General features: G+C 36.4%; 1 protein-coding gene and 1 long non-coding RNA gene across 2 annotated transcripts; one reads left to right on the forward strand and one right to left on the reverse strand.

Annotated features, from left to right (window-relative positions):
- Positions 1-5,631: 5,631 nt before the first annotated feature.
- On the forward strand, positions 5,632-12,060 carry LOC104611798 (uncharacterized). Its single transcript, XR_016085220.1, has 2 exons — positions 5,632-9,456; positions 9,892-12,060. It is a non-coding gene; the product is annotated as an uncharacterized LOC104611798 (long non-coding RNA).
- A 1,548-nt stretch (positions 12,061-13,608) lies between these two features.
- Positions 13,609-15,048, reverse strand: LOC104611797 (two-component response regulator ORR3-like). The gene is made up of 5 exons (XM_010279016.3): positions 14,657-15,048; positions 14,487-14,557; positions 14,305-14,382; positions 14,143-14,213; positions 13,609-14,011 (listed from the first exon to the last, which is right to left on the reverse strand). The coding sequence occupies exons 1-5, from the start codon at positions 14,811-14,813 to the stop codon at positions 13,900-13,902; spliced, it is 489 nt and encodes a 162-aa protein (XP_010277318.1). The 5' UTR covers positions 14,814-15,048; the 3' UTR covers positions 13,609-13,899.
- Between the last annotated feature and the right edge of the window lie 2,714 nt (positions 15,049-17,762).

The following is a 17,762-nucleotide window of genomic DNA, read 5'->3' on the forward strand; positions in this document are numbered from 1 at the left end:
ACTTGATGAGGTGTTGTAGAAGATGTCCTTTGAGCAACTCCAAAAAGACTTAAGCTCTTTAGTAGCCTTAATGCTTGAATTGCTTGGAGCTTCCATAGCTTAGAGAGATGATGATGGTGTAGAGATCTTTGGAGATAGACATCCAACTCAACAAAGCTTCCACTTAATCCTTTGTAGCATTCTAGCCGTAATTCACTTCTAGCATAGAAAATCTTATTAAAGATTTTTTGCACACTTAGTTACAACCATTAATTCTCTCAATGAGTTTGTTATTATCAAATCCATAAGGTCAATAAGGAGGTGTTATTCAAGGGCGACTTGCCATTACACCAAAAGCATAAGTTGATAGTGAAGGCACAACAGTAATCACTTATGGTAGGTGGGTATGTTATGCTCCTAAGGTCCATAAGGGATGACAATGACCCTTATAAGGCTAATAGTCTCCCCCTCAACATTACTCGGGGGACTCAAACTCGTGGCCTAGCTTTGATACCAAGTTGTTGTTTGAGCGCAGCTTAAGCTAGCAACGAAGGCACAACATTCATCCCTTATAGCGGGTGGGGATGTTAATCCCCTTGAGTCCCTAAGGGATGATGCTAACCCTTAATTATAAGGTCAATATTTCCAAGACTTATTTTTCTCAAAAATGTTTTTATAGAAAATGATCAATTGGTGTGTATTAAACACAAAGAGGGAAATAAATCAGTTGGAAGTTAATAGTAAATAGTTTTGACCAAATAGTATAAACACAAAGAGGGAAATCAAGCATTTTATATGCTTGTCTTATGGGTGTATTGTATTTGTGGCCCCTAAGGTAAGTGCCTTTCAACATATTTAGACGCTTGTAGATAGCTTTGGCCAATTATCTCCATTCTCAAAAAGTATGCAATTCAATCAAGGCTTATTGGAGAACAAGCATGTCATAGATAATTAAGAAAGAATATCTTAGTCAGTTTAAACACTTAATTAATTGAATAAACAATGCAATAAATTTAAATAATCATATTAAATTTCATGCTAAAAAGATTATATCTCACTCCTAATTGATTGTCTAGGATTTCTATATATAGAGACCTTTTATCATTTCATCAATTGCTCCTTGCATTCTTTCTTGAAATCTCAAGAACTCTCTCTATTCTTCTCTATCATTTGTTCAATCCTCTCAATCTTGGTGTGCATCAAGTTTATAGCTTGAGCTATCCTTATCTTGCTTCCATATATGCCTTCTACATGTCCTTCCAAGATGTTGAGCTGAATACCTAGCTCAACCATTCAGTCCATGCCATCGTTCAAAGCATTAAGTTATTGTTCAAGATTAAATGAGAAACGATGGTCCAGGATTTGGCACATCTTGAGCATTTTCGTTGGAAGGGGCATGATTACCTTCTTCACTAGCTCTTATCATTTATAATCATTTAATAGCCTTAATTTCTCTCTGGTTCTCAGAAGCATCATTGTCTAAGTTTATATTCCTCAAACTCCTTACATTGAACTTCCCTCGAGGAATAAGGACGGATTCAAGATCAAGGTTTACTCTCTCTTGCTCAAAGATTTTAGTCAATGCCATTCTGTATGGTAGAGGACTTGTCGTGCTTTTGGCTGCTTCAGTTGTGTGCATCACAATGATGTATGGAAGATTTATTTATGTTCTGGTTTTAATGCAGAATAAGAGAAAGATCTCCAAATGAGAGACATGTCCAAAGTTCCCCTTCTTTTGAAATAACCCCTTTGGTTATTGCCACATGCATGACTCTTAGGCTGCATTTGTTTCCAGTGTAAATGCAGTTTTATACCGATGGAGTTGACACACAATGGTTCGATGAGAGTGTAAAATATGGACTGGCCATTGTGCCCATTTACACTCATCCTGTTTGGTTTGAGATTACCTTGTTTTCTGGTTTGTTGCAGTGGGAGATTTATTAGAGAGGGAAGGAGAGAGAAACGCATAGGCACGAATAGATGTTGCAGCCATGGAGATCGCTCAGGCATGACAAGATGCTACAGCCATGGAGGGAGAGAGAGAAACAATGGGTTTGCACCCAAATGGAGATCTCTCCTAGGCTAAAAGTAGAGAACACCCATCTGAATCGGCCTCCAAGTTCCCCCAATCAAACCCTGTCGGAGGTGGTGGCGGTGAAGGAGGAAGAGAATCGACCCCACTCAGAGTTGCAACTGGTAGTGAAAAGGGGAAGGGGTGGCTGGATTTGCTCCGATGCCACCAATAGACACCACCATCTATTAAGAGAGAAGGAGAAGAAACAGAGAGAGAGAGAGAGAGAGAGAGAGTGAGCGAGCGAGAGAGAAGGAGAAGAAGAAGAAGAAGAGAGAGAGAGAGAGAGAGAGAGAGAGAAAGAGTGAGTGAACGAGATAGAAGGAGAAGAAGAAGAAGAGAGAGAGAGAGAGCAATGTAATAAATACATCGATATATAATTTTGATGTATTTATTACATCGATTATCGATGTAAATTTAATCGAAGTGTAATTTTACACCGATTTTTAGTGTAAAATTACATGTTTACCAAACGCCAATAAAATCGAACTGGGTTGTAAAGTTTACCCCGGTTCGATTTTCCACCCCAAACAAACATAGCCTTGGGGATATGCTAAGGTTCTTTATTTTGGGTCTATAATTAGGGGGTGTTCTTTTTTTGGATTTTGGGAGGGGGGAAAGTTGGTCATTGGGATTTTGGTTCCCATTGACTAAGAATCCCATGTTCATTTTTCATATATATGTGGGGACTAGGAAAAGTTTATTTTCCTGGGTGTAAGTGATACCCATCTCCTAGGTGGGTAAATAACTTTCTCACATAGAGGAAAAGTTGCTAACACTTGAATGGGACAAAATACCCCTTTTAATAATGGATTTTTATGGCTAAAATGGCTATTACCTTATTTACCTAGGAAATAAAAGAACATGGGTAAATACACTTACCTAGGTAATTGCATTTACCCAGGTAAGTAACTTACCAAAAAGAGAACGGGGCCTTATGGTTAAGTGTTGGTCTGTCAAAAACCATTTGGAGAGTATCAAGATAACTTAACTCTAGGGTTTCTAGGCACTTCCCTCTTCATCCATTTGGAGTCCTTCACTACTGATTCCAATAGTTCTCCTTAGTTTTTCTAAAGAGAATTGCATTTTTCCACATCTGACTATAGTTTTGAACTCATATTCAATAAGGATAAGTTTGAGTTAAATTGTATCACAAGTGTGGGATAGATTGGTTTATGGAATTGCACTATGTTCTTCCAGCCTAGGTTATTCAATAGTCTTTCTAGGTCCGTCCCTTCCTTCCTTAGGGAATCAAACTTAATCATTCGGCCTTTAAGAATATCCCTATGGGGAAAGTTGAGTAAGTACCTGTCCTCCATATCTTGGGCTACCTTCTAACTTCATAATGAAACCTTTCTCTTTCCACTTGTACTTAAGGAGGACATTTGGGAGAGGATCAAAAGAAGGCGTGAGATACCCAATTTTATTTGGGTTTGTGAGATTCTATTGCACCTTCCTCTAGATAAGAATTTTCACTCGACTTGCTTGGGTTATCCCTTTACTAGCAGTAATTGAGTATCCAGACCCATGGAGATTAGTGTTGGCGGTGTTTTCTTCCACTGTGTTGGAGTTTATTTGCAGAAGTGTGACTCATTTTCTCACTTGAATATCCTAACCCACTGTTGTCATTGGTCAAAACTAGATTTCCTAAAATCTTCTTAATATTGGTAGTTCCAAGGGTGAACTTTTCTAGGATATCAATAACGTCAAACTTTTCAGTTGTTACTCACATATGCTCATTTGTTAGTCCTAGAAAAAAGGCATTCAATTTTTCAGTTACTTTTTGTAGTGCTTTAAGTTACCTTATTAGGGTTAAATTTGAAGAGCTAAGAATGATGTTTTTGACTTCTAAGACTACAGTCTTGCGTTTAAAATCTATTTACCCTTTTGTTAAGATTTTTAATTTCCTTGGAAATAACTAGACCGGAAGAAGCATGAACTAGACATACCTTAGGTCTTTTATTCTTTGGAGTGGAGTCCTTGTGTTTCAGATTTGCATCTTTCTTCCTTTTCTCATCTAGTGATCCTTTATCCAATGCTTGTTTTGCATGCTACAAATGATCTTGATTCTAAGCATCTAAGTCTAATTGATCTTCCTTGGCCTATTGATTTGCATCTTTGGCTTCTTGATGAAATAATATATTCTTTGCATGTATTGTCAGCACCTGATTTTTGTTCAGTCCTCTGTCCGAGCCCCCAACTCACCCTTGAACATCAATCAAATCATTCTGACCCTATCGGAACCTAGAGACTCCAAAACACCCAAGACTCAACCTCCAAATCCTCAAAATCCACTATTGATCTCACCTGATACCAAGGTTTTAAAAACTGACCCAAAATGGAACCATTCTGGCCACTGGTTTTTGGGTTAGCGGTTCGACTGTCTAGGTCAAATGGTTTAAATATTATAAATGGTGATATGCCATCTTACCCATTAGATTGGAATATTAGGGTAAGATGCATATAAATAGAAGAGACAAAGGGTTTGATTGTTTGAGAATGAGAGACAACCAATGGATGAGAGAGTTTAGAAGAGAGAGAAGAGAGAGAAGAAGAAGAAGAAGGAGGAGGAGGTCGGCTACAGCGTCGACGACGACGGTGATAGTGACGGCGACGGCGATGGCAAACTACAGCGGTGGCAATGAAAGTAGATTTGAGATTTCTCTCAGTCTCAGATCTCTCTCTCCCAGATCTATCATCTAGACTCTTAGCCTTCTCTCCCAAATCTCTTAGATCTCTCTCACTCTCTTACACATCCGATAGATCTCAGATCTGAGATCTCCCTCAACTGACCTCTCTCTCTCTCTAGTAGACCTCATATATGAGATTTGAGAAATTTCTCTTTTCATTCTTGAATGTTGCTCTTATTTAATAAACCGCAAACCGTTCCCTGGGTAGAACGGTTCAACGATCAAACCGTCCGGGTCAACGGTTTGTTGACTAATTAAACAGTTTTTGACCAAAGACTGGGTTTGGGGTAAAACGGAACCGATCACTTAGATGATTTCCGGTCCGAACCGTCCAACCGTCGGGGTCAACGATGGTTTAAAAACATTGCCTGATACCCTTGACCAAATTCCTAAAATACCCCCTTCCTTTAAATTTCCAAAACACCCCCTAACCAAATTACTAAAATACCCCTTGACCAAATTACCCAAACACTCCTTGTACCAAATTCCCAAAGTACCCCCCATGTCAAATTACAAAAATGCCCCACATGTTGAATACCTAAAAACTACCCTCTTTTCAATTCACCAAAACATCTCATGTCAAATCACCAAAATATCCTTCATTCTCCAAAATATCATTTACAAAATTACCAAAATACCCTTTAAATCTAAAATTACAAAAATGCCCTTCATTCCTTAAATTACCAAAATGACCCTCTAAGCCAACCCCTTCATCCCCCAAATTACCCATTTGCCCTCTGAACCCAAATCATCCTTTTATCCCAAATTACCAAATTACTCCCAAACCATAAATTACTAAATTACCCCTTGAACCCCAAGTTACCGAACCCTCCTTTTCCTATAAACCCTAACGTGCTAAACTCCCCCTCTTCCATCATGAGAATTGGCAAAACTTCCCCTCCCTCCTTCTATAAATAGGAAGTTCCATTCCCAAGGCAAAGGGGGGAGCTCTCTCATTGTTTTCCTTTTGAGGATCTGTCGAGCTGAGAATTCAAAGAGAGAGAGAGAGGAATATGTGAAGGGACCTCTCGTATTGGATGGTGAGAGGGGATTTTGATTTGAAGAAGAGAGAGAGAGGAAACTTTTTCAGGCAGGGAAAGGGTTTCTGTGGAGAGAGAACAAAGGGAGAGAGGTTGAGGGAGAAGGGAAGTCTGTAGAGGGGTTTTTCGAACCAGAAGAAGGGAAAAGAAAAAAGAAAAGACGATTCCAAGAGGGAAGACCGAGCAGAGGCTGACAAAAGGGAGTGGTCATCGATGCACAAGGAACGCCTACAACACTAACTCATTGTCTTCTTTGCTATTGCTAATCTCAGTAGAGGTTTCAATCTAATATCCTCACCCATGTGCCTTATTTCATTGTTAAATACATTTGAGAGCTTTTGTTCCTGGTGTAGCAGGGTCGTTCCATCAACTAAAGGTACATAAAGGTAATTTGCTTACCTTGCTATTGCGTTAGATTCATGATTTGATTTATGTAGGCTGTTAATCTTTAGTTTCTTTTCTTTTTTATTATATTTGTTTTGTATATATTCTACTGTTGTATTCTTGTGAGTTTGGGAGCAAGGACGCTCTCCTCTGCTTGGAGTGGTGACAATTTTGCTCTCTCAACTCCTCTGGCTGGGTAGCCGAGTCCGAAGGTGGGGGCTTTGATAGAAAAGGAGTGGGGTTTCTCACTCTTTTGCTCAAGTCCTTGCATCCAAAAGGAGTCTGGCCTAGGGGAAGAGAGAGGGGATTTCCAAATCACATTTCCAAGTCATTGGGGAATGCAGATTCTCAATCTCGAGCCATATTTGCTATAGTTTTGCGTTGTTCCTTTTAGAAAAGGGATTTGGCATTCAGGTTGACTAAAGAGAGGGGTGTCTAACCCCTTTCCTCTTTCTTTCTTAACTTACCCAAACTAGCCTTGTCTTGGTCGATTGGTGTGGAGTCACTATTAATTCCTACATGTTTTACCAAATACAAACCTGAGAGTATCCATTCTGATGGGTGGAAACTCCATCTGTTCGGCCATGAAGTGAACAGTCAGGGTATTTTCCCAACGTTCACGTGTATACTCAAGAATTCTCCAAATATCTTGAGCATTCTCACAAAATGATATCTTATCAAACTAACTTCTACTTAACACATAGTACAGGCAATTCGTAGCCTTGGCATTGAGTGACATTCTCCTTTTTTCTTCCTTAGGAGGTTCTTAGGAATTTTATTCTACTATCCTTTGACAAAAATCATTTGAGAGTTTGTGAAATCCATGTACAACAACTTCCAAAGATCATAATCTAGGGATATAAGATATGTTCTCATTTTAGCATTCTAGTAGTTGTAGTATTCTCCATTGAAAAATGGAGGTTTGGTGACGGGTTGTCCCTCTATAGAAATAGTGGTTTGGACGATCATTATTCACAAAGCTATTAAGCTTATGTATAGGTGATCCTTCTCTAATACCACTTGTTGGGACCAATGACCATTCCCAAGAGAGGGTGAATTTGATAGAGCTTTAAAAATTCAAAAGCCTTTGGCTTTGAACAAATCAAGACCAACGCCCTTCCCCTAAAACGGAAGCTAAAATGCAGTGAAATAAAGGCTTAATCAATTTAGTTCAACAATTAATGAAGATGTTACTCAATGATTAACCCAATTGTTGAAAAAGAGTTGCAACTGCAAAGACAGATAAACAATCGAATAGCCTGAGCTATATGGGTTAGCAATCAATAGGTATAAACAATAAGAAATAACTGCTAACAAAATGATAATAAATGAAATGAAATGAAAAAATAAGTACTACACCTTACTATCAAGTTAGTGGTTCTATAGTTAAACAAATAAATATAAACACTAAAAGTAAATTAATTGGTCAACTAATATAAATGAATAATAAAAGTAAATGGCATTTGTCCTGGTAGTGTGTGACAAGGATATAGTAGCTAGAGAGAGGACCAGCCACTAATGGTAGTAGACGGAAGGACCTGATACAAGATGATAGTTGAGATGAGAACCAACTATCTAAGTATAATTAATTTAAGATTCAAGCAATTGTTAGTTGATATAGAATCTCAAGGACATATATAATTGAAGAAATGTAAATACATTTGAATGATAAATGAACAAACAAAGATAAGAAACTATAAAAGTAAATGTAAAAGCAAAACAGATAGAATAAATTAGTTAGTCATTGATAGAAGTTAATATGCAATGAATCTTAAATCACTAAACCAAGGGTTAATGCAATTAGTAAGGTTGGTGAGGTTAGTAGCTTAATAACTACACTAAATGGTTTTATATCTTGCAAATCTAAAATAAAAAATAGAGTAAGTGCAAATATCTTCAAGACCTCAAGAACTCAAGTTATTAAGTTATTTGAGGATGTTAGTAAAGTTAGTAAATTAGCAAACTCCAAAACTTGAAGAAAATGCAGAAACACACAAGGCACACAAAACTTTCATAGAGGTTCACATAACCCTGCTTACGTCCTCTACCTTAGACAACCACTATTATATCTGAACTACCAAGTAGTGAGATCTTCTTTCAGTTAAATACCTAGGTATGTTGGAGCTGTTTGGAATATTACCTGAGTGGGGTGATCATTGTGATAGAATCAACCCTTTTATCATAAAAAAGTGTGTTAGGGTTAACACTCTCTTTGTTGGAAACCTAAAATTGCCAATTTTGAAATCTCTTTACAAAATGTATTTATATTTATGATATATTATTTTATGAAAAAAAGGTTTGTAAAATGTTTTAATCCCAAGATCCATCTAAGTAGAGGGTGTGACATTGCATTTAACAATTAAGAAAGAGGTCCTTTCCTATGAGTAGTATTTGGTCATTTAGGGCTAAGAGGTTCAGATCAAAAGACCATTACAAGGTTGAAACCTAATATACCTTATCTTATGTCAATCCATTATTCATGGACTTCATAGGGTGGTTGAAACTAAGGGTCAATGAGACTTAAGTGTTGGGTCCATACAGAGGCCAATTCAATTGGTTCAAGGGTTCACTAGCTTTGATCAGTAAATTCGACCCATGTGTTTCCTATGATGGACTAAAACCCATAATGAGTGATATAAGTCTTTTGTAGGTCCCACAGTATATATTGTTCAAGCCCAATAAGGCTTGCAACAATTATGTTAATGAACCACCCAAATAAGAGGCCTTAGCCCATTAGACTAGTCAAGTTGTCATGTGCAATGGATTGAATATGGGTATGGATCTCCATATTATCTAATGTAGTTAGAGACCTAACCAAATCATATTTGGATAGTCCTAATTACATTATGATACAATAGGGAGAGTTCAACTACTACTTGTCTTACACATTCATGCACTTTTTCTCTTCTCTCTTGTTACCCATAAACCGCTCGAACCAACCTTTAGAGATTGTTTTTTCAATCTGTCTATTGTGTTTTCTACTATAACACACTATAACTTGAAGTGGTCTCACATCTATAACTTCCAAACATGTTGGAAGAGTTCGAATGAAAAACTATTGTAGGATTGGCCTTCATTATCAATTATGCCATCTTCAGTTGGGAGGGCAATTTGGGTCTAAATATTGGGCATGAACCACTACTATCTAGGAGTTACAATTTGTGGTGTCCATATCAAGTATTCTCATATTTAATATGCAAATCAAATGTGATTTGATCCAATGCTAGATTGATCTTACGAGAATCTAATTCTCCAAATTCAAAGAATCCGACTTTTAAGCTTGGTAGAGAAGGTCCAAGGGTTGTTGTTGGGTATTTTGGTGCAAATTACCCAGGTGAGGGTAAAATACAAAAACCTCCCCTATAGTTTCATTTTAACAAATACCTCTCCTGAACTTTTGAGAAACTCAATAAAAACCTCCCTTTCGTCATTGCCCCAAACGGAAATGTTAGATTGATGCTCCGATTTTTTCCAAATACCCATTCTACCCTTTTATAAATTATTTTGCATACAAAATTACTGAAATATGCATTTTTGTTAAGTTAAAATGGGATTATTTCAGTAATTTTGTATGTAAAATAACTTATAAAATGGTAGAATGGATATTTGGAAAATATTGGTACATCAGTCTAATGTTTTCCTTCTGGAACGGTAGTGGAAGGGAGGCTTTTGTCAAGTTCCTGAAAAGTTCAAGGGAGATATTTGTTAAAATAAAACTATAGGGAAGGTTTTTATGATTGTTAGAAACTTCAAGGGAGGTTTTTTGTATTTTACCCCAGCTGACTTAGATAAAAGACGATCAACAAGAAGTTACTTGTTTACTTTGGAAGGTGGTCCCATTAGTTGAAAGTCAACCCTGCAGTCCACTATTGCCTTATCTACTACGGAGGCAAAATATACGGTTGTGATTGAGGTAGCCAAGGAGGCCTTCTGGTTATGTGGACTAATTATAGAGTTGGGGCTGAAACAAGAATGTGCGGTGCTACATTGTGATAATTAGAACTTGTGGAGGGGCCCTGCTTCGTAGGGGCTAGAATGGAACCATCGACCTGTTGACCCATTGACCTGGTTCTTGGCCAAAAATCGTTGAATCGGTCAATGATTCGTTGACACGAGTGGTCAAACCATCGACTCGTTGACCTGTAAAATGGTTTTTGGTCGTTTTTTATTTTTTTAATTGGGAACCATCCAGGCGATCGGTTCCGTTTTATCCTTATCTCAGTCCCTGGCCAAAAATCGTTGAATCGGTCAACGACCCATTGACCTGGGTGGTCGAACCATTGACCCGTTCAATGTTTCTTGATCGTTTTTTAGTTTTTTTATTTTTTGTTGTCAGAATGGGCCATCCGTTCGAACTGAACAATCGAACTGTCAACCCAAAAACTGGTGGCTAGAACGATTCTATTTTCAGGTCGTATGAGACACGCTTGAATGACATAACACGTATGGTACTACTTAATGGACCTCACACTCAATTTTTGCCTGAAATTTTTGTTGTTAGAACGGGTCATCCATTTTTTTATTTTTTTAATTGGGAACCGTCCAGGCAACCATTTCTGTTTTACCCCAATCCCGGTCCCTGGCCAAAAACCGCTGAATCGGTCAACAATCCATTGACTTGAGTGGTTGAACTGTTAACCCGTTGACCCCTTCAATGGTTTTTGGCCATTTTTTTATATTTTTTAATTTTTGTTGTCAGAATGGGCTATCCTTTCGAACCGGATGGTTGAATCGTTGACCCAAAAATCGGTGGCCAAAACGGTTCCATTTTTGGGTTGTATGAGTCACACGCTTGAATGACATAACATCATGGTTTTTAAAACCGACCCGAAGGTCGAACCGATCAAGGGTCTGGTTATCGGGTCAAACGGTCGGCCCGTTTTGACAAAAAAATAAAAAAAATAAAAAATGGTCATAACTGTTTGAGCGGGTTCGATATCTAGTTATTAACAATATTTATAATAACTATTATATATTTATATAATTAGATACTTATATATATGTATATATATATATATAATTATCTAACAATATTTATATAATTAATAGGAAATAAAATTAAAAAAATGGTCAAAACCATTTGAATGGTTTGATATTTAGTTATTAACAATATTTATAATAACTATTATATATTTATATAATTAGATAATTATATATTTAATTATCTAACAATATTTATATAATTAATAGGAAATGGGTTGCTCTCGCATGAAAATCTACTCATACGAGTAGATTCCATTTCTTGCACGGAGAGAGCACCCCAATCCTATTAATATATGTATATAAGATGCTATTCATTTGGCAAAGAATCAGGTTTTTCACACAAGAATTAAGAATATAGATGTGAGGTATCGTTGGATATAGGAATTGATAATCGAAGAAAGATTGAAATTGTAAAGATTCATATATCTCAGAATACTGCTGACATGATGACAAAGTCGCTTGCATTAAAAGGTGCAAAGCTTTAGTGCAATTAACTTATTTATTCAAGGAAATTTGTGTTTTGGCTCAAATGCAAAGGGTATTTTGGGGAAGCCATATATTCTTATTATGTCTTGCATTTTCAGCCACTCCATCTTGCTAAGATCCAAGGCTGATATTCCCTTCTTATTACAAAAGGGATTTCTTTATGTTTTGTAAGAAGAGAGGAAAAAATGATAAGGTTTTTGTATGAGAGAAGAAGCAAGACAGGGCTTTTGAAAAAGGAAGAAGATTTTGCAACTATCTGGTGAATTCTGTACATTTTGTACGTAGGCCAAAGAGTGGAACCACTTAAAATTGTTTGTTTCTTGGTGTGTTATTTAGGTTGTGTTTGGTTGCAATGCAAATGCAAATATGTACACTGCATATTTACTTATTTTTGGATAATAAATGCAAATACGGTTCACATTTTAAACTGCTTCTACACTCATTTTGTTGTTTGAAATCGGTGCAAAGTGTGGGCCCATCTTTAGATGCTCCGATTATCTTATACTCCAATGCCTTAACTTTTATCAAAAAGTTAATTATCAAAAGAACACAAAATTGTATCCCAAAAAATAAGTACAATAATACTCTCTTCTCAGAGTACAAAAGTATCAAAAAATACATTTTCAATCTGATAATCATTACTCTTTTACATATTAAATCACACTTTCATTCATTTTTCAATTGTGGATAATACTGTCCTGAAAGTTGATTCCCGTGAAGAATTCTATTATTCATTTAGATATGCCTCAAAGGTGCAATTTGGCAAAAAACTGGAATTGATGGAATAATATTCTTGGATATGGTGTATTTGGAAATAATGTTTTAAAAATTAACCTGGAATCGGAATCATTCTGGCCATTAATTTTCGGATTGATGATTTGAACTTTTGGTTTGAATGGATAGCTCGTTTTGACAAAAAATAAAAAATAATTAAAATAAAAATGGTCAAACCGTTGAATGGGCTGAATATATTGACAGTTTGATCACTCAAATCAATAGGTTATTGACCAATTAAATGGTTTTTGATTAGGGATTGAGATAAAACGGCCAGCCCGACTGTCCAGGTCAACAAAGATTAGAAAACATTGTTTTAAAATTCAGAAATAAGGAAGTATTGGAAAACAACTCCTGATCCCATGCCTACCATCATTTCAGCCAAGGTATGATTGCAGACGGTAGAAATCTGCTGGAGCATGAAATTCAGCGGTCAGAACCAGAAATGGATGACAATTAATGTAGAATTGGATGCAGCGAGTCGATCTTTACCCGGTCTGGACCTGCATTAAGAGTTGGATGCTCTACATTAAGGCTGGGTTTGGAAGGAGTACACAAAATTCAGAATGAGAATTAGAATCAATTAAAATGGAATTTCATTCCTAAGAGAGGAAATGATCACTCTCAATCTCAAAATGTTATTTCACCAAAAATGAAAATGAAATTCTGATTCTACCCAACTAAACAATTGAAATCTGAAGACCCCTATTCCCCCCAAACCAAATGGGCCTAAGAAAGAGTGAAGAAATCCCAGGAGCAACCCCCCCCCCCCCCCCCCCCAGGTGGGGGCAGAGTCAAGTTATTAATTATCCCAACTTAGTCCAATCGATTGATTGGGCTAGAATTGATGACTGGACTTGAGATGAACTATACCTCTCACGTAGGTGCTTTATATAAAATTTCGCCTGAATGGACAATAATACTTCACGTAGCTCTAATTAGAACGGGCTCCATGGATTTCTGTTGCCAACACAAGACGGTGGGGATGTCTGTCTCTTTGCCGGATTGTATATATGCTCTAATAAATACTCTATCTGGGAAGAGTACATATTTGTACGGTACAGATAAATACAGGTTTAAAAATACAAAATATGGAGCATTTGTACAGTACCATAATTTTTTTCCAACCGATCTGCATAACAGAAAAGAAGCTCAAGCCAAAACCCAAACAAAAACAAAAGAATTGAATCAGTCTCAAGAATGAAGCAAGCTAGTAATCTCTTTTCTAATATTCACAGAGCTACAACCTCCAAGTGCTTACAAAAATTCCTGAGCCAAAAAGAAAAAAAAAGTTCTAACAAACATCATAAAGAAAACAAGGGGGAGGGGGTGGAACGTTGGAACAAAAAGACCCATCTTTCTCTCCCTTTCTCATGGAGACCCAATTGACATCCATCCCATCCCGTTTCAACATCTTTTCTTCTCTCTACATCAGAGATACAGAGAAATACATTTTCATCTAAAAGGACAAAAAGAATGGGGTCGGGAGATCTCAGCTAACACTGCCACAACGATTCACCCTCGTCATGTGATTATGCAACCGCGACACATCAGATTGCCTGAGAGGCTTCAGCAAGAACTCCTCTGCTCCTTCTTCCAAGCATCTGTTCATGGCCGAAAACATAATCAGATATTAATTTCTCTCCAGTGCAAACGACAAGAGATTAGACCCAAAAACGTTTCTGTTGATTGATACAGAGACAACCCAGTAAAGATGACACCTTTTTGGCTTTACCTATTGATTCTGGTGGGCACATTTTCTGAAGACAGGATCACGACTGGGATTTCCTTCAAAGCTGATGACTCCTGAAAACCAATATATGAAAAATAGATGAAACTCTCTTCTCAAAATTATGACCCAGAAAAACAAAAATGAAGTGACGTCCCTCTTGCTAACCTTTACTCTTTTAAGAAGATCGAATCCTGTCATCTCCGGCATGCAGTAATCTGTTATTATCATGTTGACCTTCTGTTCCTGCAATTGTTGTTGCCAATGTCAATTAAAAATCACATCCTTTACATAGTTTTAAAAGCAGAAAGTAATCAGAACACTGCTGCAAATGAGAGAGAGACCCTCACCTTGAAAAAAGAATTCTCCTTCCCCAACCCCAACAACTCCAATGCTCGTTTCCCGCTTTCAACCGTTGTGACTGTGCCCAACAATCAGTAAAACAGAGAAACTGTCAAAATGAGTAAAATCTCTTATTAAGCCTCTTAATGCACAGAGTATTCGGCTGCTTGCTACTTACCTCTATAAGAAGAACTCTTAAGCAACTTCTCGATTAATTTCCGGTCAATCGAGCTATCATCGACGGCGAGAACATGCAACCTCTCGGATTCACGAGTGTCGCCGGAAAGGCCACGCCGAGGAGAGGAAGTTGAAGCCTTTGAACCTGACATATCCATCTCTTTGCACCAGAGAGACCCTTTGAACCATCTATATATATCATATATACTCTGCCCACATGAAGAAGGAAACCACGGAAGAGAATCCAAGCGCAATAGCTCAAGAAACGAGAAAGCAAGATTTTGGTCTGATTTGGCCCACAGATATTTCGGCGGTGACGATTCTTTCTTCTCTCTCCGGCAGCAGAGAGAGATTTGGTTTTTTGATTTCTGCAGTGTGGGGGACCGCGTCTGAGCGACCAAGCCATGAAGTATGTGGAGGAAGAGGGAGGGAAACAGACGGAAAGTCAACGATTTGACTGACAGAAAGGAACGGTCATGATTGTAGAGGAGATCTTCTTGGTTGGTACCGAGATATCTCTCGATTTTCCCGAGATTGATTTTGATCTCGAGAGTGATTTCAAATCACAGTTCCGTTATCCAGTGTATCTGCACGATATATCGCTTCTCTTCCGATAAACGTTTCACGGTTTCAAAGACTGGGCCTGAGAGGCTGAGACAAACCTAAGTCGTCGGGTCGGGCCGGTTCGGTTCAACCGTTCAACGATAGGTCGTTAAGTGTAACTTTAAAATCTTGTCAAACTTATTGGTTCAGATCATTAAGTTGAATGATCTCTCTGCCTCTCATATCAATTAATCTAGTATAAGGCTGTCCATGGGTCGGATAGATCCGATAATCCGAGCAGAACCGACCCAATTAAATAAGGTCTCAATCTTAAGGTGATCATCAAAAACCGAAAAATTGAATTTAACTGACGAGATCAAATTGAAAATTCTGATTAACTGAATTGGTTGGTTTAGTTTTAGTTTAGTATTTCCAAAAAATTAAAAGTAACGGTTTAATTTTGGTTAATCAATATAAAAAACTGATAATTAATTGAATCGACTAGTATATATTTATATATAGCATTTTTCTTATATATTTATTTATAATATATTATAAATTTTAAAAAATAAAAAGAGCCGACAAACCAATATTCTATTTTAATTAAAATCAATAATATCAATTCAATTTGAAAAATAGGCCCGCAATTCGGTTAACCAAATCATGAGCCTTGACATTATATGTCTCGATATTGACTCCAATCCTATGCTAAACAAATATCAAATTTCACAGTGGATCCAAACCCATGACAAAATCTCAAGTCGCATTTGTGTAGGGATATCAACAGATCGGCTTTGGTAGGTTTTGCCTAAACACGAACCCGACCCAAAACAATTTCCAAAACCCGACCGGGTTATATAAACCAAATTTGTTTCCCTCAGAAGCCTTTGGAATCCTAGCCGTGCTTACTCTAGACTCTAGTCAATAAGTGCAAACCATGTTTACCTCGATGTTACGCAAATGGAGTCAATTGACCACATTCGAAATTCGGTTCAGTTTTGTATTGAAATTATGAAATCTACACTTTTACATGTTTCAATTTGTGAGTTACAAATGCTAATGCAATTTTGCTGTTGATTGTTGCCCAATACAAAATATGGATGCAAAAAGTAAAAAACAAAAGATAAATAAATAAAAATAAAAAGATTAAGAAGAAAAACCAGACTTAAGCAATATGTAACTAGGGGTGTAAACTGATTGAATTCGAATTGAATCAAGTAATATCCAAATTCGAATCCGATTAGAAAATTTGCTATCCGCATTCGATTAAATATTCAAATATTCAATTACATTCGAATTCGACCAATTAATTACTTTAAGTAATTAATAAATATATAAAATAAATATTTTATTTATATAAAGTATATAAATATATAAATTATTCATATATTATAATAAGAATTAAATAATCAATCAAATTTGGATATTTATCGAATTGATTCAATTACTTAAACGGTATGAACAGGATATCTGAATTCAACCAATTATAATATTCAAATAATCTGAATTCAATTCGATTATTTCAAATCTCGAATTTAAAATCGGATTTTTGACTACCGTTACACCTCTATATATAACCAACTTGTACACGTGGTTCTATAGAGGAGACTTAAACATACTTTCAGTTTTCATAAATTCACTTAAATAGAGCCTCAAGTTTTCAATTAAATTTAAATATACCTTCTCACCATTATCTTGATTTTTTAAATGCGTAGACAATTCTGCCCTTCATTAAAACGTGAAACAAGGTTGTCTTTACATTGAGACATCAGCTATTGCAAAGACCTTTTACTAAAAATAAGAAAAAAAAAATCTTTTTATCACCATATTAGTGTGAACTTGGAATGAATTGATAATTCCATGGAATATATTTAAAGCCAATCCCAAATTAGTAAAACCAAAGCATGGTAGAAAATCAAAGCATAGTAGAAAACCAATGCACCATGCCTAGTTAACTGCATCCAAGGTTCAAAATTTTCATACGATACTATTCTCAAAAAAAAATTTCAATATGATATACCTTGTATCAAGCATATTATAGCGTATCGGTGGCTTCATGATACTCCTATTTAAAGGGTTTTGAGAACCACTCTTTTATTAATAAAAATATATGGTTAAAATGTCTAAAAACCAAATTTTGAATATATATATATATATATATATATATATATATATATATATATATATATATATATATATATATATATATATAAGTGTGTTATTTTAAGTACTGTTACACTACTGTTACATAGGGGCGTATCGATATTTTGAACCTTACTTGCATCACCCTTCTTCTTTTTCATCTTACATTTCCTTGCTCTTTGTTTGATCAGTAGCAGCTATGATATGCTTGTTTCTCTGTTGCTTGTGACTACAGGTAAGACTTCAATCTCAAACAGCTTTACCCAATGTTGGTGAGCAAAAAACAAAACTGAGTGCTAAAGAAAGAAATTGGAAAAGAGACCTTCTTGGGATAATAAAATCTTGGGACATTTCAACCTGCATAATAAGTTTTGCCTCTCTTACACTTGCCCAAGTTTGTGATATGTAAGACTTTCAACAAG

Source organism: Nelumbo nucifera, chromosome 4 (assembly GCF_055504915.1).
Source record: "Nelumbo nucifera cultivar China Antique chromosome 4, China Antique-T2T, whole genome shotgun sequence".
NCBI classification, from domain to species: domain Eukaryota; kingdom Viridiplantae; phylum Streptophyta; class Magnoliopsida; order Proteales; family Nelumbonaceae; genus Nelumbo; species Nelumbo nucifera.

Bases quoted from the DNA above. Each gene is read 5' to 3' on its own strand.
- LOC104611797 (XM_010279016.3), bottom strand. From the start codon at position 14,813: ATGGATATGTCAGGTTCAAAGGCTTCAACTTCCTCTCCTCGGCGTGGC. The intron at 14,383-14,486 runs GTGAGGGTCTCT...CAACAATTGCAG, and splicing joins AGGAGAATTCTTTTTTCAAG to GAACAGAAGGTCAACATGAT. The intron at 14,214-14,304 runs GTTAGCAAGAGG...ATTGGTTTTCAG, and splicing joins ATCTTCTTAAAAGAGTAAAG to GAGTCATCAGCTTTGAAGGA.